Source organism: Ranitomeya imitator, chromosome 1 (genome assembly GCF_032444005.1).
Source record: "Ranitomeya imitator isolate aRanImi1 chromosome 1, aRanImi1.pri, whole genome shotgun sequence".
Lineage (NCBI taxonomy): Eukaryota > Metazoa > Chordata > Amphibia > Anura > Dendrobatidae > Ranitomeya > Ranitomeya imitator.
In genome coordinates, this window is record NC_091282.1 from 611,388,846 (window position 1) to 611,401,192 (window position 12,347).

General features: G+C 45.4%; 1 protein-coding gene across 4 annotated transcripts in view; it reads right to left on the reverse strand.

The window, feature by feature from the left end:
* Positions 1 to 12,347, reverse strand: part of ASH1L (ASH1 like histone lysine methyltransferase) — a 116,736-nt gene that overhangs the window by 715 nt on the left and 103,674 nt on the right. For 3 of the 4 annotated variants that reach the window (XM_069725901.1, XM_069725920.1, XM_069725910.1), the window contains exons 21-27: positions 2,054 to 2,140; positions 1,893 to 1,983; positions 1,679 to 1,817; positions 1,130 to 1,302; positions 885 to 1,051; positions 759 to 799; positions 116 to 363 (exon numbers count right to left, since the gene is read on the reverse strand). In XM_069725901.1, the coding sequence (XP_069582002.1) occupies positions 116 to 363; positions 759 to 799; positions 885 to 1,051; positions 1,130 to 1,302; positions 1,679 to 1,817; positions 1,893 to 1,983; positions 2,054 to 2,140 (946 nt within the window). Of the gene's footprint in view, positions 1 to 115; positions 364 to 758; positions 800 to 884; positions 1,052 to 1,129; positions 1,303 to 1,678; positions 1,818 to 1,892; positions 1,984 to 2,053; positions 2,166 to 12,347 lie in introns of those variants that run through there. The other variant, XR_011312385.1, reaches the window with a different exon arrangement.

A 12,347-nucleotide genomic window follows, 5' to 3' on the forward strand; every position in this document is an offset into this window, starting at 1 on the left:
AGCAGTCATTAACAGGACTAGACAAAATGAGATAGAGGACCTTGGCCCTGTGCAATGGGTGACTGGGTCCTCGTATGGACATACACACGGGAAAGGGGGGGAGCACGGGACTTACCATTCTTCCCGGGCAGTTTCTCCAGAAGTCTGAGTAGGACCCGGTTCAGCTTGTCTCTCTTAGTTCGCCGCTGTTCTTGCAGGGAGAAGAGGCGGGGGGGCCGCTCACTCACTTCAGCCTGGGGGGGTGCTAATAGATCTGAAAGAGGGGCCTCACTGTCCACCAGTAGGTCCTCCATGACGGGCATGGGCTCCTCCTGCTGTACGTCTGTTCTGGATGCCTTGGGTGGCTCACATTTCCATGATGACCTATAAGGGGGAACAGTCAGTGTTAGGCTGTGTGCACACGTAGAATGGTCCTCTGCTGATTTTTCCGCGCAGATTTGATAAATCTACCGCGGTTTTTGTGCGGATTCCACTGCGGTTTTACACCTGCGTTTTTTTTTTATTATGGAGCAGGTGTAAAACCGCTGCGGAATCCGCACAAAGAAGTGACATGATGCGGAATGTAAACCGCTGCGTTTCCGCTCGTTTTTTTCCGCAGCATGGGCGCAGCGTTTTCGGTTTCCCATAGGTTTACATTGTACTGTAAACTCACGGGAAACTGCTGCGGATCCGCAGCAATTTCCGCAACGTGTGCACATACCCTCAGAAGGTACCACAGTAACGTATGGCACGTATAGCCGGGGATGCCAAGTTCTCACCTGCCGCCATTACGCTTGTAATTATCTGGCACATAATGAGGCTGAAAAACAAGATACAGGACATATTACAGCAGAAGAAGCAGCATCCGAACACACCAGAATGTGGGACTCATGTGTGACACTCACTGAAAAGTCCCTTTTTGGGGTCAGCTTCTTGGGGAAATGGTGGAAGGCATAAGTCTTGGTGCAGACCGGGAAGCGGTTGCGGTGGATTTTGTAGAAGAGGTGAGCGGACTTATCAAGCCGGTAGTCGCAGATATACACGTCCGGCTCCTTAACTCCTTTTGGACGCCCTGTAATAAGACAGAGGAGTGTCATGACTGATGTGCAGACGAGGCGCATGGCAGCTGCTGGCTCGACCCTTTCTCTACCTTTGCAGTATGTGTACAAGTCCAGGACACAGCAGGTGCCGACCACAGCCTCCAGGGGGATGATCTCGTATAGCGGCACGCGGAACAACTCATTCTGGTAGAACTTACGGGATGGCGAGTGATGGGTTTCATGTGGCCGAAAATAATGGTGACCAAAGGCAAAGCGCTCGCCTCTGCGGAGAGAAGAACATCTGTTGGTGGCGTGTGTAATGTCCATCACTCGGGTACAGAGGAGACACCAAGGATGGGGTGGTAAGGGTGTAGACAAGACAACGGTTGGTGGCAGGGGCACAGAAGGCGACGGTTGACGGAAAGTGCACAGGAGGCGACGGGCAGCGGCAGGCGCACAGGAGCAGACAGTGGCAGGCGCACAGAAGGCGACAGTCGGCAGCAGGTGCACAGAAGGTGACGGTAGGCGCACAAAAGGCGACGGTAGGCGCACAGAAGGCGATGGCGGCAGGCGCACAGAAGGCGACGGTCGGCAGCAGGCGCACAGAAGGCGACGGTTAACAGCAGGCAGAACGCCTATCCACACAGTGGTGGCCATACTTCTCGTTCTTCCACAGCTTCTCTATCCGGAAAATATCCAGCTTCTCCCGGTTGATGTGTGACAGCAGTCGGTAGGACTGTCTGATGGGCTGTCCATCAGTTGTCCGGCGGCTGTCCCGCATGAGATAGACGCAGTCACCTGACAGACACAAAGTTAGAGGGCACACATCCAGAATACACCTACATCTAGTACTACTCATGTGACTGCCCGTACCTTGGCGCAGCAGAAGTTCATCTCGCAGGAGACAGATGAAATAGACGAATCCGGGCTTAGCGTAATGTGGGCACGGGATCATGGGAACTTCCTGGAATATCACATGACACCATGATGACTAGGCACCAACGCAACCACAAGACTATGATGTCATCACTCACCTTATCCACAGCCCGCGGGTCACAATGCTCGCACAGGTAATGCTCCACGTCAGATGTCACCCCCATACAGTCACAGTGTTGCCAGACCTGCTGGGCATAGAGCCATCACTAGCTATATGGAAGATATCGACAGGACACAGAGTATACACAGCTCATACAGCACATTACCGGACACAGGATGATATACAGTATATACACCGCTCATACTGCACATTACAGGACACAAGATGATATACAGTATATACACCGCTCACACAGCACATTACAGGAGATAGGAGGATATACAGTATATACACCGCTCATACTGCACATTACAGGAGAATATACAGTACTAGATGGTGGCCCAAATCTAACGCAGCGGGTATTCTAGAATATGCATGTCCACGTAGTATACAGCACAGAGCCACGTAGTATACAGCACAGACACGTAGTATATTGGCCAGTCACATAGTATATTGGCCAGTCACATAGTATATTGGCCAGTCACATAGTATATTGGCCAGTCACATAGTATATTGGCCAGTCACATAGTATATTGGCCAGTCACATAGTATATTGGCCAGTCACATAGTATATTGGCCAGTCACATAGTATATTGGCCAGTCACATAGTATATTGGCCAGTCACATAGTATATCACATAGTATATTGCCCAGTGACGTAGTATATTGCCCAGTGACGTAGTATATTGCCCAGTGACGTAGTATATTGCCCAGCCACGTAGTATATTGCCCAGCCACGTAGTATATTGCCCAGTCACGTAGTATATTGCCCAGTCACGTAGTATATTGCACAGCGACATAGTATACAGCACAGAGCCACGTAGTATATTGCACAGAGCCACGTAGTATACAGCACAGAGCCACGTAGTATATAGCACAGACACGTAGTATATTGGCCAGTCACATAGTATATTGGCCAGTCACATAGTATATTGCCCAGTCACGTATGTAACAGGTTAAAAAAGACTTAAAATAAAAAATAAACATATACTCACCCCTCCGAAGGCCAATTGAAGTCCTGGCCCTGTGTGCGGTGCACGCGGCAGCTTCCGGTCCCAGGGTTGGTATGAGCGCAGGACCTGTGATGATGTCGCGGTCACATGACCGTGACGTCATGGCAGGTTCTTCTCGCATAGCATCCTTGGCACCGAAGCCTGCCGAAGACAGAATGCGACGTCGGAGAGTGAGAATAACATTTTTGTTTTTTTTTTTATTATTATTTTTAACATTAGATCTTTTTACTAATGATGCTGCATAGGCATCATCAATAGTAAAAACTTGGTCACACAGGGTTAATAGCGGCGGTAACGGAGTGAGTTACCCGCGGTATAACGCGGTCCGTTACCGATCGCATTAACCCTGTGTGAGCGGTGATTGGAGGGGAGTATGGAGCGGGCGCTGCAGGGGAGTAGGGAGGGACTAATCGGACTGTGGCCGTCGCTGATTGGTCGCGGCAGTCATGACAGGCAGCTGGGGAGACCAATCAGCGACTGGATTTCCATGACAGACAAAGGCCGCGACCAATGAATATCCGTGACAGATAGACAGACGGAAGTGACCCTTAGACAATTATATAGTAGATATACACCGCTCATACAGCACAGTACAGGACACAGGATGATATATAGTATGTACACCGCTCATACAGCACATTACAGGACACAGGATGATATACAGTATATACACCGCTCATACAGCACATTACAGGACACAGGATGATATACAGTATATACACCGCTCATACAGCACATTACAGGAGGATATAAAGTATATACACTGCTTATACAGCACATTACAGGTGGATATACAGTATATACACCACTCATACTGCACATTACAGGACACAATGATACAGGTGCATCTTACAAAATTAGAATATCATGAAAAAGTTAATTTATTTCAGGTCTTCAATACAAAAAGTGAAACTCATATATTAGATAGAGTCATTACAAATAGAGTCATGTATTTCAAGTGTTTATTTCTGTTAATGTTGATGATTATGGCTTACAGCCAATGAAACCCCAAAAGTCATTATCTCAGTAAATTAGAATACTTTTTTCTAAAAGTGATTTTAACATCTGAAATGTTGGCCTACTGAAATGTATGTTCAGTAAATGCACTCAATACTTGGTCAGGGCTCCTTTTGCATCAATTACTGCATCAATCCGGAGTGGCATGGAGGCGATCAGTCTGTGGCACTGCTGAGGTGTTATGGAAGCCCAGGTTGCTTTGATAGTAGCCTTCAGCTCGTCTGCATTGTTGGGTCTGGTGTCTCATCTTCCTCTTGACAATACCTCATAGATTTTCTATGGGGTTAAGGTCAGACAAGTTTGCTGGCCAATCAAGCACAGTGATACTGTTGTTTTTAAACCAGGCATTGGTACTTATGGCAGTGTGGACAGGTGCCAAGTCCTGCTGGGGTATGAAATTTCCATCTCCAAAAAGCTTGTCAGCAGAGGGAAGCATGAAGTGCTCTAAAATTTCCTGGTAGACGTCTGCGCTGACTTTGATCTTTGTAAAATACAGTGGACCTACACCAGAAGATGGTATGGCTTCCAAAACCATCATTGATTGTGGATACTTCACACTAGACTTTGGAAATCAAAGTCTCAAGAGTCTGGAGGAAGAGTGGAGAGACAGACAATCCAAGCTGCTTAGGGTCTAGTGTGAAGTTTCCACAATCAGTGATGGTTTGGGGAGAGATATCAATTGCTGGTATATGTCCACTGTATTTTATCAAGACCAACGTCAGCGCAGCCATCTACCTGGAAATTGTAGAGCACTTCATGCTTCCCTCTGCTGACAAGATTTTTGGAGATGGAAATTTAATCCTCCAGTAGGAATTGGCACCTGTCCACACTGCCAAAAGTACCAATACCTGGTTTAAAAAGAACAGTATCACTGTGCTTGATTGGCCAGAAAACTAGCCTGACCTTAACCCCATAGAAAATCTATGAGGTATTGTCAAGAGGAAGATGAGAGACACCAGACCCCACAATGCAGATGAACTGAAGGCCGCTATCAAAGCAACCTGGGCTTCCATAACACCTCAGTAGTGATACAGACTGATTGCCTCCATGCCACGCCACATTGATGCAGTAATTGATGCAAAAGGAGCCCCGACCAAGTATTGAGTGCATTTACTGAACACACATTTCAGTAGGCCAACATTTCAGATGTTAAAAATATTTTTTCAAGCTGGTGTTATAAAGTATTTTAATTTACTGAGATAATGACTTTTGGTTTTTCCATTGGCTGTAAGCATAATCATCAATCATCAACAGTAACAGAAATAAACACGTGAAATAGATCACTCTGTTTGTAATGACTATCTAATATATGAGTTTCACTTTTTGTATTGAAGAACTGAAATAAATTAACTTTTTGATATTCTAATTTTGTGAGATGCATCTGTATACAGTATATACACCAATCATACAGCACATTACAGGACAAAATGATATACAGTATATACGCTGCTCATACTGCACATTACAGGACATGATATACAGTATATATATTGCTCATACTGCATATTACAGGAGACAGGAGGATACACAGTATATACACCATTCTCACTGCACATTAGAGAAGACAGGATATACAATATATACACAGCTCATACTGCACATTACAGGACACAATGATATATAGTATATACACCGCTCATACTGCACATTGCAGCATAGATCAAGAGGATATATAGTATATACACCGCTCATACTGCACATTGCAGCATAGATCAGGACGATATATAGTATATACACCACTCATACAGCACATTACAGGAGACAGGAAGATATACAGTATATACACCGCTAATACAGCGCATTACATGATATATCAGGAGGATATATAGTATATACACTGCTTATACAGCACATTACAGGAGACAGGATGATGTACAGTATATACACCACTCATATGGCACATTACAGCATACAGATCTGGCAACTATTAAGAGACCACTGCACAGTATTATAAAAATCAGCTTCTCTACATGTCTGACAGCCATTCCGTTCCAGTGTCAGTTGAATTCCAACCAGAGTACACCTCATTCTACTTAATGTGCTTCTGATTAGCTGATTACCTGAATCAAATCTTATTTAATGAAGGAAAGTCTAAAAAACACTGCTGTGGTGATCACAATTCTTTTGCAATAGGACAAGCTGGATGGCAAAACAAGTGCTATCCCAAAAGTAATAGGAATGAAAAAATAACTTTTAACCATGCCAAAGGAGTGGAAAAGAAAAGTCTTGAGTGAGGAAAAGAAGGGATTAATTCTGGCTTCACTAGCAGAGGGACACAGTGAGCGTCATGTTGCCTCCATCCTTACAATTTCTAAGACGGCAGTCCATTACAACAAGGTCAAGCAGCAGACATTGGGGACAACGAAGCTACAGACCGGAAGAGGACGAAAGTGACTCTCCACTGACCGGGATGACCGTCATCTTATTCAAATGTCACTCAGCAACCGCAGGATGACATCAAGTGACCTACAAAAGGAATGGCAAATGGCAGCTGGGGTGAAGTGCATGGCAAGAACAGTTCATTACAGGCTCCTAGAGGCTGGACTCAACTCATGTAAAGCTAGAAAAAAGCCTTTAATCAATGAGACGCAAAGGAGAGCCAGGCTGAAGTTTGCCAAAGACCATAAGGATGGGAGCATAGAGGACTGGACTAAGGTAATCTTCTCTGATGAGTCTAATTTTCAGCTTTTCCCAACATCTGGTTATTATTATTATTATTTATATAGCACCATTAATTCCATGGTGCTGCACATGAGAAAGGGGTTACATACAGAGTTATAGATATCGTTTACAGTAAACAAGTTTACAGTGACAGACTGGTACAGAAGGGAGATGATGCTGTCCTTGCGGACTTACATTTTATGGGATCTAATGGTTAGACGGAGACCTGGAAAAGCATACAAGCCACAGTGTCTTGCACCCACTGTGAAATTTGGTGGAGAATCGGTGATGATCTGGGGATGCTTCAGCAGGGCTGGAATTGGGCAGGTTGTTCTTTGCGAAGGACGTATGAATCAAGCCGTATACAAGGTTATCCTGGAAACAGTTAATTCCTTCTGCTCAGGCAATGTACCCGAACTCTGAGGACTGTTTTTTCCAGCAGGACAATGCGCCATGCCACACAGCTAGATCAATCAAGGTGTGGATGAAGGACCACCACATCAAATCCCTGTCATGGCCAGCCCAATCTCCAGAGCTGAACCCCACTGAAAACCTCTGGAATGTAATCAAGAGGAAGATGGATAGTCACAAGCCATCAAACAATAAAGAACGGTTTAAAATTTTGGACCAGGAGTGGCATAAGGTCACCCAAAAGCAGTGTGAAAGACTGGTGGAAAGCATGCCAAGACGCATGAAAGCTGTGATTAAAAATCATGGTTATTCCACAAAATATTGATTTCTGAACTCTTCTCTTTCTGAGTTAAAATATTAGCATTTCTGTTTCTAAATGATTATGAACTTGTTTTTTGCATTATTTGAGGTCTGCAAGCAATTTTTTTGTTATTTTGATCATTTCTCATTTTCAGAAAATAAATACAAAATTTATTGCTTGAACTTCGGAGACATGTTCTCAGTAGTTTATAGAATAAAAGAACATTTTACATTTTACTCAAAAATCTACCTATAAAGAGAAAAATCAGGCAAACGGAAAATTTTGCAGTGGTCTCTTAATTTTTGCCAGAGCTGTATATCAGGAGGATATACAGTTGTGTTCAAAAGTTTACATACCCCGGCAGAATATTTGCTTTCTTGGCCCTTTTTCAGAGAATATGAATTCTAACACCAAAACTTAGTCTCCACTCATGGTTTTGTTTATAAAAAAAATCTTGTAGTCTGGGAAATATGGTTGTCCCTACTATTCAAAATAAATCTTCTACTAAACAACCTACATTTTTTCAAAATATTCTAAAAGGTTTGTTCCCTGCCGCAAGTGCAGGATGTGCCAGCAGATTGCAACCCATAAACAAACAAGCATTAATAAGGGGGATACAAAGGTTAAGATCAATAATTTTATTACATGCTCCGCAGCGGGAGTCATATATGTTATCAAATGTCCATGTGAAAAACTTTATGTGGGATGTACCAAACGCCCATTTAGGGTTAGAATCAATGAGCATATACGAAATATAAAGAAAAAAATTTGTTGGACACCCGCTTTCTAAACATTTTGTAGAACATCACAGTCGACTGGTACATAATATGAAGGTCACTGGCATTGAAATTGTACATCCTCACTGAAAAAAGGGCAACTATATCAAATGCATGTCGCGAGTAGAGACTATCAGAGGACTTAACAGTGAAGTAGAGCTTTTTGGCTTCTATTGATAAGCACAAGGTAGGAAGAAATAGAAGGACCGCCAACTGGGGTAAGGACCATCCCGGTGGAAGGAAACAGATGTTACCGAAACGCGTCGGTTTATGGTTCTTACCGCGATTCGCACTCACACTCCAGTCACGCGGGTTATCACGTGATCCACTGCATCATGCAGATCCTCCAAACTAGCTGCACTCACTGTTCTCGTACTATGCGGCGTCTGGATACCAGGACCCGGAAACCTCCGCTGCTCACTGGAGTCTACAAAGTAGCTGCCACCGGCCGGGGCAGCTTTCCGGCATTATTTTTCAGACTCTACAGAATCTTCTGGCTCATCCTACCCTACCCAGGACAATCTGGACACCACCGACTAGACTGGTTATCTTTTTAATGGTAAGAAACATATACATTCGACTGCAACCTAGATTCCATAGATCATCACTGCAAGTGTATTGCATTGCACTCATTGCAGGTAATACCTGCAGGCTACATCTACGCAATTGACCAGACCTCAATGTGGCTTTTGGTGGCTATACCATACGAATCTGAGTAATGTTTGTCAAACTACCCATTTGTGTCTGCTCTTTCTTCAGCGTGAATACATTCCTTTTGTTAAAACAGCACAGACACAAGCCTCAAAACTTTTGGAACAAGATAATTTGAAGTGATGAGACTAAAATTGAACTTTTTGGCCACAACCATAAATGTTACATTTGGAGAGAAGTCAACAAGGCCTATGATGAAAGGAACACTATTCCTACTGTAAAGCACGGAGGCGGATTGCTGATGTTTTGGGGATGTGCGAGCTACAAAAGGCACAGGAACCTTGGTCAAAGTTGAAGTAAAGATGAATGCAGCACGTTATCAGCAAATACTGGAGTCATATTTGCACTCATCAGCCCGGAAGCAGCGCATGGGACGTACTTGGACGTTCCAACAGGACAATGATCCAAAACACAAGACCAAGTCGACTGGTCATTGGCTACAGCAGAACAAAGTGAAGGTTCTGGAGAGGCCATCTCAGTCTCCTGACCTCAATATCATTGAGCCACTCTGGGGAGATCTCAAGCGCGCAGTTCACCGTACTAACCTGATTAACATTAGCTGTACTCCATCTCCATATTTTAATTGTGTACTCTGGAATCCACGGTCTGTATGCAATAAGCTTCCTAAACTACACAATTACTTTCTGAACAACTCTCTTAGTCTGTTGGCCCTCACTGCAACCTGGATTCAGGATTCTGATACTGTCTCCCTGCTGCCATTTCCCATGGTGGCTTACAATTCTCCCATTCCCCAAGACCCACAAACAGACTTGGCGGTGGAGTAGGTATACTCCTGTCCCCACAATGCACTTTCCAGGTCATCGCCCCAGTTCCATCACTCTCATTCCCTTCTTTTCAGGTCCACACCATCAGGCTCTTCCATCCTCTCTCCCTCCAAGTAGCAGTCATATAACGTCCCCCAGGCTCTCCCACCTACTTCCTTGACCATTTCTCTGTCTGGCTGCCACACTTCATGTCCTCAGAACTACCAACTCTTATCCTGGGAGACTTCAAAATCCCCATTAACAGACCCACTTCCACATCTGCATCCCTGCTTCTATCACTAACCACTTCTCTCAGCCTCTCACAGCTCTCAACCTCTGTGACACACAAAGACAGTAAACCCTTGACCTGGTCTTTGTCCGGCTCTGTTCAATCTCTACACCACCCTGATCGCCTCACTAACAACCCCAAAAAACCCTGACATTTTTCATTCCCTCCTTAGTCCGAAAGCACAGGCCCCTATCACAGATACCTGTGCTGATGACCTGGCCTCCAACTTTATAGAGAAAATAGATAATATCCATCAGGAAATCCGCTCCCAGCCACCAAGAGCTGTGACACCCATCCCTCCCTGCATTTACCCTGGCTCACTCTCCACATTTGATACCATCACAGAAGAAGAAGTCTCCAGGCTCCTCTCCTTCTCGTCCGACTACATGCACTACCGACCCCATTCCCTCACATCTCCTCCAGTCTCTCTCCCAGTCGTCACTAATCACTTAAAGGGACTCTGTCACCTGAATTTGGAGGGAACAATCTTCAGCCATAGAGGCGGGGTTTTCTGGTGTTTGATTCACCCTTTCCTTACCCGCCGGCTGCATGCTGGCTACAATATTGGATTGAAGTTCATTCTCTGTCCTCCATAGTACACGCCTGCGCAAGGCAAGATTACACATTGGATAAATAATAACCACCCAGCTTTGCTGAGTAGGAAATACACACATTGCGCGGAGGCATCATACTCCAAAAAACAACGAGGAGTAGCTATATTAATCTATAATGGCCTTAAGTACGAAGTTCTTGACACTCTGGAAGATCCACAGGGTAGATTCTTCCTAGTTAAGATTGTAATTGAGGGTATGAGTTATAGTCTAATTAATATTTACGCTCCTAATACACCAGAAGCGCAGTTTCAAGCCAGGATTCTGGAGAAACTGGCGGGGTGGGATACGTCCAGGGTGGTCATGGGCGGGGACTTTAATGAGGTGGCTGATGCCTCCATGGATAGATCCAGTTCGTCGGCTACCCATAGGTCAGCACAAGGAAACAGCATTCAATCACTTTCGAAACATTTAGATCTGGTGGACATATGGAGACTGCAACATCCTCTTGAGAGAGATTACTCCTATTACTCCCATGTACATAACTCTCACGCTTGGATCGATTGTTGACTTTTACATTCATCACTTCTCCCCTTAATAGTTCAAACGGATATACATAACATCCATATTTCAGACCATGCCCCAGTGACATTTAATTCTAGATTGACGTCCCCAATACATCAGGAAAGGGGGTGGCGTTTCCCCTCCTACCTCTATCAATCAGATGATTTTAAGAAATATTTGCAAATGTCGTGGGGGGTTTATAAGGAGGATAATCGCATTCATTGGAATGATTCATAGTTGTTTTGGATGGCGTCAAAAGCTGTATTAAGGGGTCAGATTATCTCTTACGTCAGTCATTAAAGAAAAGATCTAATGAAGAGGACCGTAGATACACAAAACTCGCTGACCCAGGCCTACAAGGCTTTTTTATATGATTGTTTTGTTTTATGTTGAGAAACTTAATAAACAGATTTATAAAAAAAAAAAAATTAAATAACACTCCACTAACGAGAACACAATTTTTGGAGGCCAGAGACAGGGCGGATGTTTCGGCACATGAGACGGCCATGTTGAATCTAGATTATCAGAAACATACCGTATTTTTCGGACTATAAGACGCACCCCAAATTTTCAGAATAAAAATAAGGGAAAAAAAAAATGTTTCAAATGGCGGTACGTCTTACAGTCCAAATTCAGTTTACCAGTGAAGGGATCGGCACAGGTGGAGAAGTGGTCACAGGGGTCTTTCGGTGGTCCAGGCTGGTGCGTTGGCCTCCAGGAAATCCCATCCCAGGCTGGTGCTCTGTGCTTGGGCAGGGGTGGAGGCTCTGTGCTTCGGGGTAGTGGCTGTGCTCCGGGGCAGGGGCTGTGCTCTGCTCTAGAACAGTGGCTGTGCTGCGGGGCAGGGGCTGTGCTGCGGGGCAGGGGCTGTGCTGTGGGGCTGTGGCAGCAGCTCTCTGGGCTCAGTGAGGGCTCCGAGGCAGTGGCTGGGGCTGTGCTGCGGAGCAGGGGCTGTGCTGCGGGGCAGGGGCTGTGCTATTGGGCTGTGGCAGCAGCTCTCTGGGCTCAGTGAGGGCTCCGAGGCAGTGGCTGGGCTCCGGGGCTGGGGCTGTGCTGCGGGGCAGGGGCTGTGCTGCGGGGCAGGGGCTGTGGCAGCAGCTCTCTGGGCTCAGTGAGGGCTCCGACGGCATTTTGTCAAAGCCCGGTGGCCCCCCGCTCATCCGTTAATGGCATGGCCATGTTGTGGTGGCCTCCGAGAACATGGGCGCCGGGAAAATGGCCGCCGGCTGGCGCAC